General features: G+C 40.9%; 2 protein-coding genes across 12 annotated transcripts in view; one reads left to right on the top strand and one right to left on the bottom strand.

Annotated features, from left to right (window-relative positions):
• SLC39A10 (solute carrier family 39 member 10) overlaps positions 1–203 on the bottom strand; it is a 30,904-nt gene extending 30,701 nt beyond the window's left edge. For both annotated transcript variants that reach the window (XM_026795762.2, XM_014269788.3), the window contains exon 1: positions 6–203. The gene's annotated coding sequence lies outside the window, so the exon portion shown is untranslated. The remainder of the gene's footprint in view (positions 1–5) is intronic.
• LOC102071129 (uncharacterized) overlaps positions 1–15,713 on the top strand; it is a 64,975-nt gene that overhangs the window by 13,372 nt on the left and 35,890 nt on the right. For 9 of the 10 annotated variants that reach the window (XR_012581937.1, XR_012581938.1, XM_074548213.1 and 6 more), the window contains exon 2: positions 6–481. Coding sequence is in view for 7 of the 10 variants with exons in the window: in XM_074548213.1 (XP_074404314.1) it covers positions 6–481 (476 nt within the window). In the remaining 3 variants the exon portion in view is untranslated. The remainder of the gene's footprint in view (positions 1–5; positions 482–15,713) is intronic. The other variant, XR_012581939.1, reaches the window with a different exon arrangement.

Below are 15,713 nucleotides of genomic sequence, written 5' to 3'. Positions count from 1 at the left end.
GCTACCTCACTCGAGTGCCGTGTGCATCTCCCTCTCCGCTCGGTACCAAACCGCCGCGGCGCCTCCTCCTCCTCCTCCTGCCGCTCCGCCGGCGCTATTCACAGAGCCGGCTACGCCGCGCTCGCCCTGCACACGCGGCCCCGCAGCCCGCGCTGCCCAATGCGCAGCCATTTCCTCCAGCGCTACGAAAGTGGCGTAGCGGCCCTCCCCGCCCGCCCCTCGCTGCGGCGGCTCCGCGCACGACCCGGCTATGGCCGCCGGGCCCGGGAGCGCCGGAGGGAGCGCCGCGGGCCCGGGGCAGCGCAGCCATGTCCCGGCCGAGGGACCCCGGCCCGGGCTGCTCGAGGGGAGCGGGGACCGCGGGGCCGGGGCCGAGCTGCTGCCTCTGCAGCCGCCTGGGGAGACGGTCCGTCAGCAACAACGGGGTATTCGTACCTTCCTATGGAGGTACCTTCCTACGGGGGTACCTTTCGGGGCCGAGGTGGGCACTAACCCTCGTTTATTTCACCCCACAAACTCCTGTCCGGCTCGCTCAGGCCACTAAAGTCTGTGCAGGCAGTGAAGGTCTCCCCATGGCGAGGTGGAGCCCCTCGTCACGACACGCACCATTCCTAGGCAATAACTATAGAGCTAAATAAAACCCCTAAACCAAACCTTAGATAAACCAAAGCCTTCACTAGCTCAACGGCGAGGATCAGGGGACATTTTGGTTTGTAACGTAAGACCTGCAATATAGTAGTCTCTTTCACAACAAATCAATGTTTGAAATAGACCAGCATGTTTTGTAATGGTTATTTATAGAAAGCACGTCCAAAGGCTGAAGCACAGTTATAGGAACGTTTCAGATAAGTTTTAGGCTGTTTCATTTTTCTCTTGGAGAAATTTGCATACAATTTTCACGACATTTTCCTCCAAAAAATAGATAGTGTTCCCATTGCAGGCTTCAATCTGGAAGAAGCCTGCAATGTATCTAAAATGTATCTAGAAACAAGCCGACCTTCCCTCTATTTTCTATATTTTCAAGGATGCACACTTTTTGCTTTTAGATTCTTATATTAGTGAATGGAACTAACCTAATTATTTCTGAAAATGTTCCTTTGTTAAACCAGATGATTCGCACCAACACTACCTTAAGTCTGACCTGGCAGAGCCAGAGTCCTGTCCTATCCTGTCCTAGTAATGTCTGAAGTCCGGGGCATCCCCCATGGTTACCTCCTCCAAACGCCTCCCAAAGTTACGTGATTTTTCCTTGTAAAGGATTACTTCTATTTGTTTAGCAACTAAAAGAAAGCTGTTACCTGTAAGAGTCTAAAAACCACGTAAACATTAAACTGAAGTCATGGTGCAAGAGAAAACCAGAGTAAACTTCTCTAGATATGATAAATGTCCATTATAATGCAGCTACTGTAGCAAACAAAGACATGTAGACCTCTCAAATGACCTAAGCACATCAGCTGTGTGCATTGCGCTACACCCATTTTTTGCTATGCGATGCTGAATCTTTTCTGATTAGTCTCTACCCATGAAGTTTGTGTCTCAGTGACAGAATTTATAATTTCGTATCTCCTCCAACATCTTTCTCTCTGTTTAGTATTTACTTTTGGGGAAAAAAAATCCCCATAATTCCTCCCTCATTTTTTGCTCTATGTCTTACCAAATCCATCACTAGACTATAAACCATACTAGTCCAAAGTCAGTGGCTCACATCAAGTTTTAGGAGCTGATATAAAGTGATTATGAGGTAGTATACCAAAGCATTGCACCAGATCATTTTGTATGTTGATTTGAATGATTTTTACCTTGAAGCAGGTCCCTTATCTCTCAGAATTTTAGCACAGCAATTAAAATACAGATCTGATTATGACAATAATTATTAGACATTTATCACAGTGCCACTATTCATCAATATACATGGCTGATTTGTATTGCTGTTTGCTCTAGAAATAGATCCACTGAGTGGAAAAAGAAATTTTAAAATTAAGTTTTCTTTTTCCATCAGAGTTTATTCAGGGAATTGTACTCAGTAATAAATAGAGCATATGGGGTTTGTTAGCTTTTCTGAGTAAAATTCAAGTAATGTAAAATCTCCTTTAAAAAATTCAAGAACTCTAATAAAATGAAATAGTGGTTCTACACAGCAACTTACCAGAAACTCACCCAGCCCAGGTGTACCAATAAATAGATCTCTGTTAGTGGGTTCTCCTCCCCTCCAGCTGTTCCCCACTCTAACATGTATCTGTTCATTTTAAATCCAGAAGGGGCCATTAGCAGGCCTGCCAGCACTCTGCTAACATTTCCTGCTAACAAATGAGTCTCATTTGTAGTTTGAGTTAGGTTAGAACCTTCCTAGTCACTCTGCTCCTGGCTTCCTCCTGATACATTGAAAAGCCTGCTTGTATCTAGAATATTTTTCCTATAGTTGTACATTGTATCTTGCGTTTAGGCTTCTTAGCAGTTTTCACCACACATTTTAGAGCAAGAACTGCGCTAAAGTATTTGAGGAAAACAGAGTAGGAATTTCTATAAAATAGGTTCAGAAACCCACACCAAAAATTATTAGATCAGGCATTTACCATGAAAAAAGGCTGAGGAGTGTGTTTCCCTGTGAAGCCTGTGGAACAACTTTCTGTGCTGCAGGGAAGCTGGAACAGCAGAGCAGGGCAGCAGCACTGCAACAGTGCTGAGAGCTTGAGAAAACACCAATGTATGCAACAAACCCAGACTGACTTCTCAAGCTTCAAAAGGAATATGTTACCATACTTTTAGAACAGAACTGGCTTTGGGTTTTTTCCCCTCTCCTCTCACAGGGCACTTCCTTGCTGAGTAGGACTCACTCTCATATTTTGGGCTGAGGAAGGGAATTTTATATATTTATATACAGATCTCACTCACTGATTTCCTGTCCCTCCTTGCAACAACCCAATTTCAGGTGAGGTGGTAGAAGGTTGACATGTGTATGTGTACAAAAGAAGTAGTTTGTTTAGACAAATTATTAAAACGAAACTCAACCAACCCAAAAAATCCAGTCAAAACCCAAAGCTACTCCATAATTCTGCGCACAGATTTAGTTCTTATATTGTGATAATGCCTCTGACTGTAAACAGAAGTAAGGGTCTTGTGAGTATTCCTTGGACAACTGGAACAGTAATACTGAAAAATATTTTAACTGGGAGAAATTAATGTAGAAAGCTGGTAGTTGAAGGCGTACACAAATCTTGTTATGTAAGTGGGAGAAAAATGTCACTACTTGCTGCCACAATGAACTTATTGGCAAATTCAGCTTTTTTTTGGTTGAAGAGCCCAGCTTAATTTTCTTACTTTTGAAGTACTGATGTCTCATGAAAAAGCCAAGGTAATGGCTTGAAACATCAATTTCCTCCTTTTATTTTAAAATCATCTTGTCCAAGATTTAATGAGAAATTAAGGCATTTGAATGTTAACATAGCTGGGTTTGTGACGCATGTTAAATTTTCTTTCCTGCTCTTTAAAACATTTTTTCTAGTTTCTGTCCCTGCCTTTTATTCATTCTGGGAACCTGAAACAAAGTCAGAAATGCCATTTCTTTTGTGACAAAAAGCAACAAGTATTGTTCAGTTTGCTAGAGAAATTCAGTGGCAGAATTAACCTTGAGGAGAAAATGGCTAACAGGGCACAGGGGTTGTCAATGCAGACTTGCCAAGCAGAAGGATTTTACCCAGTTCCTCAGGAGTGGAAGAGCTTTGCTGCAGGAAGCTTGCTCACAAGTACACTGACAAGAGCTCTGAAGTGAAATACCAGGGAATCATACAGAAATCATCATTTCCTACTCTATGTCTCAAATATGACCTGCTGACCATTGTCTCTCCTGGTCTGAATTTACTGGTGCATTTTCTGCCAGACCATCTCTGGTTGTTGTGTTTACAGATTTACCTGTACTTTCACTGCCTGGCACTTTGGGCTGAGCTCATCTCCAGGCACTGGGGCTGGTGCTGAAGCAGCAGAGACTTTGCTTATGGCAAGGACAGAAGGGAAGTGTTTAAGCATCGGGGAACTTAAGCAGGTAGTGATTCTGTGATTAAAGCTTGTGCTTGGAAATAGGAAGTGATGTCCTCTGGGGGATTTCACTGCCTCAAGACTGCTTAGTTTGTTTGCAGTGAATTTAAAGCCCAAGTTTATTTTACTCCATGGCCATATATATAAAAATGGGACTTTTAGTAGAAACTACATATGCCTTTTTTTCCCACCCACCTGCCAAACTGGGTGCTCTCTCTGAAGCCTTCGCTTGGCAGGTTCCTTTAATTAGCTCTAATTGGTTTCAACTGTGTGAATTCCAATGGTAAATCAAAGTAGATCTGGCTAGCTTTGCATGAACTAGTAAGTATAATTTGAAAGTTACTTTAGTTGTAAGAGGGGGAAGAAAAGGGAAATCCATCTGAGCTTTTTTGTTTTGTTTCTAGAAACCATTCTTATCCTCCTTCTCTTATAACATGTAGATACCCCTCTGTTCAGACAGTATCTGAACATATATGAGCATTTGTACAGGTTTTGAAGCAAAAGTGTCAAAATCAATGATAATTTAATTTATCGATTATACCATCTGCGTAATTTTAAATACAATATCAGTGTAAGTACCAACAGGAAGTCAGTTCAAACAGAAATCTAGGAATTTTTTGTTTGTTATTTTTTAACATGCCAAAACAAGATATAGGTTTTAAAGATCATTGTTTTAGAAGTTTTTGAATTGGTCTCTTTGTGGGGAAGGGCTGGGCTTTTTTGTTTTGTTTTTAAACATGTGCTGACATTTTTAGGAAAAATATAAACCCTTTTTCATTGGCTCTAGACTTAAGGTTACATAAACATTAAAGGACATAAGCGGAAGGGTGTGATGCTGCAGCAGCAACTGAAGGCTTTGGTGCACTCAAAAGTTTGTCTGCAATTTGGGAAACAGCCAATATGACCTTTGGCTAATTTTGCAAGGCTAGCAAACACTGGCATACTTATCCACAGGAAAGCTTGCTGGCAAATTGACTTTGTTAAGTGACTCTCCCTTTGTTTAGTTATTATTTGTTTTAAACATAACTGTCTAGTTCTGCTCTCTAAGGCAGTCAAAAGCCCTTTCAGTGGATCTGAGACAGGCAGGATTTGCTGGTTGCAGGTCTGGGATAAAATTTGACTTGGAGGATATTAGAAAGTGGGTCACAGCCTTCTTCCTCTCCTGCAGTCTCAGGTTTATTTATTTTTCTCCCTTCCTGCCTGCTGAAAACACCTGTTTGCTTGTGGCATCTTGTCTGTAGGCAGTGGTTGTGGGGAGATATCATCTTCATTCCAAAGGAAGTGGTGGGTGGGAAAGGCCAGTCAGCTGCTTCCTGCAGCACGAGTGGGGTGAGATTGCAGAGCACAAAGAATTTCTGGTCATGTTCACACAAGACCTCTGTATCAATAAATATGGATATTATCTGTTGGAGCCAGGCAGGGTTCAAAACATTAAACAAAGCTGTGCTAGCTGCCTGGGTGGGGTAGAAATTCCTCTAAAGGCTTTCACTTATAAAAGCAAACGACTGATTCCAAAACTGACTCACCTGACCAAAGAGAAAATATTGGCTTTAATGTAATCTCTTTACAAGCTGAGGAATTTGTTTTACACCCTCTTTTCAAACAGAATGGAAAAAAATTAATGAGACTGGCCCTGACATTATTTGAAGAAATCAATGAGGAGCTTAAAGTAAGAAATCAAAGGTCAGCATCTTTTTATTGTCAGTCCCTGTCAAATTTTAACCACTAATTTGGTGAATTGGTATTTTTATATATGACCTAGAGTTAGCTGAGTAATGGAAGCACAGCTCTGCTAAAGCTGGATTTTAGTAGGCAGCTAGGGTGAAGTTCCCCATTTCTTTCACCTCTGTCACACATGGGAGTGGAAATGACAACTTTTTAACTCCTGCAATTCTGTCATTATCAGCAGGAAGAATCAGGAAGCCAAGACATCCTTAAGCTGCTGGCTGCCTGTTTGGGGCACCTCTGGGCCAATGCTCCTCTGTGAAATTTGGCAGTGGAAAGGGAAGCCAATATGAATTTAAATGGATGTCATACAGCCTCATCCCATCTTTAGCACAGATCCAAAACCTCAGAGACACCTACAGAGAACAGGTGGGACAAGAACATGCAGTGGCAGGGAAAACAAACAGGTATTGTTTGCAGAAATGAAGCAAATTACTAAATGGGTGTTTTGTTGGCTTTTCTTTAAACAAACTGTACCGGTAGCAAAATCTAAAATCAAGAGAAAGGCTCTCAAAATCAAAAATATCGAAGGCTGACCCACAGTTTAGGGAAAGAATTAACTTAAGGTCAGCTGTATTTATCCTTCCATGCCTAGTAATTCAGAACTGGGAACTGAAGGGACCTGCTGGCCTTTAGGGCACTGTTAAAACTACATGACCTTTGATTTGAAATGCTGGTATGCACCTAAACTTTGATGAATTTCCCCCATTGTTTACATTTGTGATTTTTACACCTGTATTTCATGATTTCTAGAGAAAATAAATAAAGAGGCAGAAGGAAGAGTGCAAATGATGTTAGGGAACACCCCAGTTTCCAAACCTTCAAGTACAGCCATTTGACAGTGCTTTTAGGTGTTGCAGCTTTATTTTCCATGTTGCTGCCCTGATCCTTTGCACAGTTGGATGATAATTTTTGGGTTTAATAATGCAAGAAGGAGTGTAAAATTAAGCATAAAGATCTCTGAAGAAGGGAGTAAACTTTAGCTGATACACAAGAAGATGAATCATGGAGACACCTAAATATGGTCTAAATTACAAGAAATGTGAAAACCAGAGATGAGTATCAGTGGAATTACAGGGAGAGACAGACCATGGGGATGTGGGACAGTAGAACTGGGAAGAGAACAGAGAAATGTAAATGTTACATAACTATTTCTGATCTGCATGACTTAGCAACCTCACTTGATACCTCCTTCAGTAAACCAGCAAACTCCTCTGAGAGCAAGTACAGCAGCAGCAGGACAGACTCTCACAGTGGTGAATACTTCCTGTTATTGCTTAGATGGGAACAGAAGTTTTGGAGCATTTTCTCAAGAATGGGACCAAGGAGACTGCTCGTGACAGAGGGGATGTGGTCATGTGTCTGCTGACCCATCAGGTGATGCATTTGCCATGTTGTAGAGCACTGAGAGCCCTGAGGAGACTCAAGGGAGGCAATGCCAATAAGCAAGCAGAGAGAAAATAAAGCATTTCTGCAATGATTAGGCTGGACTAACTTTGCTGAGGTGTTGGACTGGCATCCAGTCTGTCCATCCATGGATATGTCATGCAAGGAAATGAACTCAAAAGCTCAAGGAAAGAAAAATCACTCAGAGACAAAACTCAATGCCAGTTTTGTCAACAGTGAAATTGAAAAGAAAAAAAGAAAAAGTTACATTTGAAAACAATTGCTTTCACTCACACTGTTAGTGCCTTTCTACTCCTCTCAGATAACCTTGCCTTGTATTTCTTAACCCCCCTCTTCATAAATACAAATGAAAAATCATTTTCATATACACAAAGAGTAAACTCTTAATGATTTCCTGTAGCAGCTCTAATGAAATTATTGTGCACTTCTCCAAGAAAAAACATGAGTACATGCCTTTTCTTGGTTAAGGAGAGCATCCCAAGAATGTTCAAAATAAAATGTTGAACAGCAAATGCAGTTTGTTCTTTATAAAATATTTACATTATTGAATGCATACCAAAATACACCACAAGCATGCAGTGATGTAATTCAAGGCTAAATATTAATTGAAACAAACCCCAAATACTACTGCCTTTTGGACAGATGGGGCAAAATTAAAGGACTTGTGAGTGAACTGATATTTATTTTTTCATTTAACCATGCTGCCATCTCTCACCAACTATCTGCTCATGGAACTGCTTCCAACAGGTGGCTTTCTCTAAATGTATGAAGGGTGTATCTGTATGATTCCTGAAGAGTTTTTCTCTCCTGCTCCGGTTTGTTAGTTGTTTCTTAGAAGAAAAAAAATTACCCATGAAGTTGCTTCCCCTGTTCATCCATTAAAGTGAGTGGGTGGTGGCTCTCGCTGAAAGCAATCTCAAAGCAGCTTTTGCCTATCAGGCCACTGACGTAGTTACCTACATCCAGTACCTTAAAACAGTTCATAGACTCATAACCTTACTTGGAGCAGCATTTACTTCAGAGAATCACCATTCTCTATTTTTTGCTGAGAGTTTAGCATAAATGTAGCTGTGTATAATATATTTTGTAGCTGTAGTCATTTACATTTTCAAATTAGTTTTCTGTTAATTGTTAGATGTATGAGAGAAATCCACTGGATTAATTGCAAGTGCAGTCTGAAGTTTGAAGGCCTATAATGTGTCAGATTTTCAGTTTACTAAAATTCTGAGAACAAGGCTCCAAAGCACGACAGAATATCCTTTGGCAAATCAATACACATAATGGAAAGAAGGAATTGGTACACAGGAGCTTCAAGGCATTACTTCTTAAAGATAAACAGAAACTAAAACTAAAGTCAATACTTACTAATGATTTGCAAGGAAGCTTGAAATGAGTATATTTTAAGCCAGGTACTTGAAGAGAGACTGCTTGGGGCTCTCCAGCTCACATGAACATAAGATGGGCTGGCTTATTGCCAGATTTTAGGAAATTCTCAACCCAAAGCCAGCTGACAGAGTTTTACTCAAATTTATCTCAGATGACAGAAAAGCACTGATTTTGGACAGTGTGATTCTGCGATAACATTATTTATTTTACGGAATATGTCAAATTGATAGCGTAAGAATGACCAGAATTTGTTCCTGTTTTTCCAAGGGGTTTTAGTTTTAAGGTAATGTGCTTTTCTTACTGTTGGAGAAGTATACAAATTTTGGCCCCACTGTCTCAGAAGACATTAACAATATCACAGCTATCACTAATTAGATGAAAAATAGACTGGGTATGCATCTTCTAAAGACAGTGAATCAGAAAATGAACTGCCAGTGCCTGGAAGTCCTGCAGGCATCCCCTTTATGAGAGCAGCATGCACACACTACAGATCAGATCAGGCCACTTACACGATGTTGGGTGCCAGCTCCATCATTCAGGACAGCAGTAGCTGATTCTTGTCATTTCTCTCTTTCTCCTCTTCCTCCTGTACAGGAGGGAGAGACTGCATGGCCTTTAGTCACTTCCCTAAACAGGAAGAGTTGCTGTCTATGCAGTTTCTTTTTTAAACTACTGTATTTTTAAGGAGCTGTTTGAAGAGGGTTTTGTTATTTATTATTGTATTGAAACTGAACCTTGAGCTAGTAAAAACAATATTATGGTAGTGCTCTAGTTATAAAACCAGAGCTGCTGTTTTCACAAGAGAACACTTGAAATTGCTGCACAAAACCTTTGACTGTTGAGCACTGAGAGGTTTGCAGTGTACAAGCCCCAGTTACTGTGAACAGCCAAGCAGCAATAGATGGTTTTTCAGGAGTTATTGCTGGTAATTTAACTGTAATTTGAAACATAGAAAAAAGTGATATTTTTAGGGAAGAGTTTGGTGGATCAATATTACTGCAACGCTTTCCATTTTTTAATGCCACTTGTGTTGTACAGAAAAACAGCACACAAACTGCATTTGTTTCCAAACTCAGTGATCTCCTGAGGCCAAAGGACAGAGTCCTTTGTTAAGGACTGTGTAAGTCCACTCTTAGTTTTAATATAACCTGATCAGCAGTCACTGAGAAAGCTGAGTGAGGAGGAAAGAACAGGACTTCAGGAGTTTGGCAGAGACAGATGGAATTGCCCCCCAGACATCTCTGTCTCTTCATTGCACCATAACAGTTGTGCCTTCCTGACATATCCCAGAGCTTTCTGCCTTGGTATGGCTCATGTTCAGCCCTTTGGCTGGAGCCACCAGTGAAGTCACCTAGCCACCTTGGATTATAGGTTATAATGCTCTCTAAAGACAACACACAACTCTGCTCTCTTGTCCTCAGAAAATCTGCTTTCCTGAAGTGTGACAGATACAGTGAGAATTGCCACAGAAAGCTTTTCAGAGATGATAAAATCACAGAATTATCAAGGTCAGAAGAGGCCTTTGAGATCATCCAGTCCAACCATCCATCTTGTACTACCACTAACCATGAGATGATTCTTTATAAGGTAGTTTGTATTTTCAAGAATCTGCACAAGCAACCAACCTCCTTTTTCCTAACATGACTTCAGTGTACGGTCTCACCTGGGTGGAGCCCCCAAAGGGACCTTCTGGCTTCCAGTTGTAGGAAACCAGGCCAGCAGTTCTCTGTTTCTTCTGGGGCAGTATTTCCATGTCCTTTTCTGTCAGTGTATTCTTCAAAAGAACATAATCTACCTGTCAGTCAGTCTCACCTGAGTGCCTGGCAAGATCCTGGAGCAGATTCTCCTGGGAACTATGCTAAGGCATATGGAAAATAAGGAGGAGAGTGATGACAGCCTGAGGACATGGCTTCACAAAGGGCAAGTCAACCCCTGCTGGCATGGGGTTAGTTGGTGATGGATAAGAGAAGAGCTACTGACATCATCTGCTTGGAGCTGTGCAAAGCACTTGGCACTGTCCCTCAGTGACATGCTCGTCTCTGAAGTGGGAAGACATGGATTTGGTGGATGGATACTTGGTGGGTAATGGATTGGTTAGATGGTCATACTCACAGCCAACAGCTCAATGTCCCCGTGGGGACCAGAGATGAGTGATGTTCCTCAGGGGCTGGTGTTGGGATTGGCACTTTTTAGCATCAGTGACACAGACAGTGGGGTTGAGTGCGCCCTCAGCAAATTTACCAACAGCACTGAGCTGTGTGGTGTTCTTGGCACACTGGAAGGAAGGGGTGCCATCCAGAGGGACCCGGACAGGCTGGAGAGCTTGGCCCATGAGAACTTCATGAGGCTCAGCAAGGCCAAGTGCAAGGTTGTTTGAAGGACAGGAAACACAGTACTTAAACTCATGCTGGTGGTTACTCTGTGGCAGTGCTTGCCAAGGTGGAATTGTAACTGAATAGTAACAGACACAGAGGGATGAATGAGAAAAATCTGTTGCTGATAAGGGCTCAAATGTGAGACTTCAGGTTACTATTTCTCCTCCCTGCCCAGTCATTCTTCTCACTGCAGGCCCTTCAAGTCTCTCACCACTGACTGCTGTCACACAGTGTCTCTCTTAGCCAGCCAAGCCCTGGTGACACAGAGGACATGCTATATGTGTGCATTTGGTCCTGAGATACTGGTGAGGAACGATCTGCCCAGAATTAAGTTTTATCCCTCAACTACCATGCTGGGAGAGACCTTGAGAACACACTGAAGCAGACTTTCACAGCCCCACTGAAGTTAATGCCTTAAAAAAACCAACTTCTCCTCAATGGACTTTGTTTGCTTTAGCCTGACCTTATTTTCAAGGGATTAAAATTTAGCAATAATATTTTTTTGGTTTTGAACTCTCTTCTGTTTTTGGAAAAAATAATGTTGTTAAGTTCAGAAAGGAGGCAGACATTTTTTTCCTTTAGTCTCACTTTGCCACGTTCTAGGAGGAGCAAAACCATACTCCCAGAAAACAAAAAAGCTGACAGATAGAGCTTTTTTAGAGATCTTAATTCCACAATGATCTAAAAAAATATATAAATTGTGATGTACACGATTTGGATACCTATAGCTCTACTACTTTGTTGAGATATTTGAAGCTAGGATTTAGTACAATTTAGTCTTAAGTACTGCAAAGCATCCACAAACTACAGGGAAGGAATGATTACTGAAATACCTAAAAACCCATATGTGAGTGACAAGGTTTTAATCGTTACCCACACACTTCAAACACGTCCATTATCTTTGGCAGAAAGACAAAGCTGTTCGGAAAAATTGACACTGGTGTTCAGTAGGGAACAGGGAGTCCTGTGGAGACAATGGGATGTAAGACTTTCCTCCCTCCGCCCGCCATTGTGCTTGTGGCTGGTGAAGTTCCAAGAGGAAAAAGATTTCTAAAGGTTTCTATTACCCTGAAACAACCATTTTCAGTAGACACCTAATGAACCAAAGGAAGTCCACTTAGTTTAATTTTTTCCTCTGAAAACGATGATCAAACAGATTTACAAAGGAACACGGTACTTACCCTTTACCAAGTAAGTATTTACCTCACTCAGTTGCGTAGTAGCTCCTGTCAAATCAATAGGAATGTAAATGTGCTGTTAGTGAGTGGTTACTCTTGCTGAATCATGTCCTTTGCATGTCACAGTCATTACTGAAAAATGTGGTTGTGACCATGCACCAAATTTGTTATGGAAGGCAGAATGTACCACGATACCAGGCTGGTGTGTGAGTGGTGGGGTAGGAGAAGGGGGATGATGAATATTTTCAGCTAAACTAAGGGTTTAGACATTTAGCAAATTCTGCCATTTCCTGAGAAATCCTAGATGCTAGAATCCAAGTATTTTGAAAGCCGTGTTATTTATTTAGGTACACTGCATGCACATTAAAAAAAAAAAACCCAAACAACAAAACCCCACTAAAACCAAACCAGCACTTTGATTTCTGCCAGGTACGTGACACCGTAACAACCACCAAAATAACATAACAAATCTGCTTTTTTAAGGAAAGGCTTCACACACACTCAGTTCAGTATGGACCAAGATGACAGTGTTTGCTTCTCTAGCTGATAGCAGCATTTAGGACCCTGTGGTATGCAGAAAAATATTATCCCAAATATTACATGGCTGAATGAGAAATGCAGTATACCAAGAAGCTGATACAAAACCTACAAAAATCAATATGCTCACTTCAGACAGCTCTGAAATAAAGTCCAATATTAGTTTTGGTTCTCAAGGTTCAGTTTCAATAGAGGGTTTTTTTTGAAAATGGCAGAGAAAAATATAAAAGATAAGCCTAACATCTACAATGAAGCAGTAATGCTCACCTATCATTAAGAGTCATGGCTTGCTTTCTTTCACATAGAAATCTTTGCACAGGAAGAAAGCTTCCCTTCCCTCTCACTCCTTCCTGAAAATTGTTTTAGCTTTTAGTTCCTTGTAGCCAGCACAGAAAATTTCTGATTTTGTTCTAAGCAGCAAGGTGTTTGTGTTTGATTGCTTCCAACTGCCAGAAGCTGTTGCAGAAAAGTCTGCAGCATTGCTATTCCAATGTCTGCCTTGCCTCTTTGCTAATGTTCATATGATATTATCCTACATATATCATATGTTCACATATGTATCCCTCTCTATCTATTCTGTATCTGTGTATCTGTCTTCATAGATATGCCCAAATCTAAAAACATTTAATGCAGAGATGGAATCAGGGTGAGTAATCTTGCAGATGAACAAAGCAAGCATCTTGCTATGAAGAAAATAAAATATTTATTGAGGTCAAAGGTGGAAGTTTACTAGATTAAGGCAGCACAGTGGGAATAGGAAACTAGCTGTGCCTTGAGGATGGTTTTGCAGCTGAAGCAGGGGAAGATATGCTCAGAGTGCAGTTAGCTCAGCCAAACCTAATTAGGTGCACAGCACTCAGCCTGTTCATAGACCCTGTCTCGAATGATTGACACTCCTCTTATGATCACGCTGTTTTTATTAGAAGGCTGGGGGTTTACCAGATGATTTTAATGATCAATAAATTTAAAGTAAAAGATAAGCTCATGATTTACCTGGTATAAATCTGGAAAATACAACGCATTATGCTTTGTGTTGTCAAGCATAAATTACCATGTTCTTTCCAGAGTGTGATATCTCTTGTGGGAGTAACTGGTTTGTTTTAGGATTCCTCATGTTAGATAAAATTAATGATGATATTTTCTTCTATTTCCTTATTCAGAACATTTATTTGTACAATCAGCTCTAAGCTTAGAGTTTTCCAGGCGAATTTTTGAACACAGAATGAAATACAGGAATAAGAAAAAACCCTTTCAGGCAGTAAAGCTGCATTTTTAATCCCAGCAGTGATCTGTCATTCTCTGTTAAAGAGAAGATGCTGGATGTATTTTTAGACCAGCTTAATTCCAGTATCTGCATGAGGTTTCTCCTTGCAGAAACAGGAGCAGTGCTTTGCTGTGGAGAGTTGACACCTCATCTATGCAGAGGCAAGGCGCTTTCTTTTTGTGAGAGAGGATGGTTTAAGGTTAAGCCAATAATTATGCCAAAGCTACATGGAATGAGTAGTATTAGGTCTACAGTAAGAGGATATGGACTTAGAACAGCATTGCAGGGAACACCTGCAAAGTCCTTCATCTGAGAAGTCAGCCTGAGATTTGCTTCTCTTGAACTATGGTTTTTCTTCTATTATCTCTTCTGGTTACTGAAGACTTTTATTCACGTGCAGATTTACTGGAGGTAAAGTGTGGAAGTGGGCTAATTTAACTCTCCCTGTTAGTCCTGCCTCTTGCTGTTTTCCTCAGTTAGCAACCAGTGATAAGAAACCAGAGAAGGGTATGGGAGTGCTCGATAGAGATAACAGTGAACAAATTGTTGAGGAGGTGGTAAGCATCTTTTATGCAGATGGAATTATAATAATGTTTTTTCTTGGCCAAGACAAGACAGATACAGTCATAAAAAGCCATGGGTTTTGAAATTCTGCTAATCTAATTGCTCTTTTGAGCCCCATCTGTTTATACTGGTGGGTACACTTTTAAAAGTCAGAATAAAAGAAAGGCACAAATTGAACAACTAATATTCCTAAGCAGATGCACTGCCTTGCCCTTAATTCTCTCCTGAGAAGATTGAAGGGATAACTACCAGCTACCCCACATCTGAACTGGAATTGGAGGTACTGCTCTAGAGAAAGGCTTGGTGGGGGTGGGAGGTGTAAGTGAAGGTGTGTGTTCACTACAAACCTCAGTTTTGGGATGCAGTTCAAATATAGCTGAAGACTGGACAGCAGGAGTCCTCACATTGGGAAATACAGTTAAGATGTACAGCATGGGTCTGCTTCACAGAGGGTTTTAAAATGTAGTTCAAGATCATCTCAGGGTAATTAAAATCAAAGGGTCAGGATCAGTTTCAGACAAAATTAAAGAGGTAGAAAAAGCTCATAATTATATGTTCAGTGCCTTAATATAAGAAAATATAAGGTTTGACCTGAAATGGAAAATAATCTGCAATATACCTATGTCACTTGAGTCAGATGCCTAAAGGAATTGGCAGTGCCAAAAAGCCTTCTGCTCCCTTCCCTTTTACACAGGTGGATGGCCAATGCTCTGAAGTACTATTTTAGGGAAAATTCAAAAGCCATTGCTGGCCTGGAAGAATGCCTAAAAGGAAGCATTTGAGAACAGTAAAGTATCTCTTCTGACATACTTAACCAATTTTCCAAAGGACAAAGGTTATGAGAGATTTAGAGTTTTTTATCCTCAGTTTCAGCAGTTTCCAGGCTGTATAGTACTGTCCCTGAAGCTCTTGGAAAGCAGTTCTAACTATTTGTCATTCACAAGCCACTCTTCCCACATTCAGGCTTTGAGCAGATTAAGATTCCAGATTTCTCTAACTGGTACAGCTCTAGGGAAGAGTCTTAAGAAGTTCCTTTAGCAATTACCTCAGCAGTGACAAACTCTCTAACAGTCTTAAAATTCAAGTGTGACACATGGAGATCCCCATGAATATCTACTGGTGAGAGATGATCTGGCCAGTGATACTTTTGTGCTTCCTAGGAATCTTCAAGTCCTGGATAGAATAATTTTTGAGAGAATAAATTATTTGACATATTGATCCCATTCTCAGTGAAAGCCTTCAGAC

Source organism: Zonotrichia albicollis, chromosome 10 (genome assembly GCF_047830755.1).
Source record: "Zonotrichia albicollis isolate bZonAlb1 chromosome 10, bZonAlb1.hap1, whole genome shotgun sequence".
NCBI lineage: Eukaryota > Metazoa > Chordata > Aves > Passeriformes > Passerellidae > Zonotrichia > Zonotrichia albicollis.
This window is presented reverse-complemented; position numbering and strand designations above follow the sequence as displayed.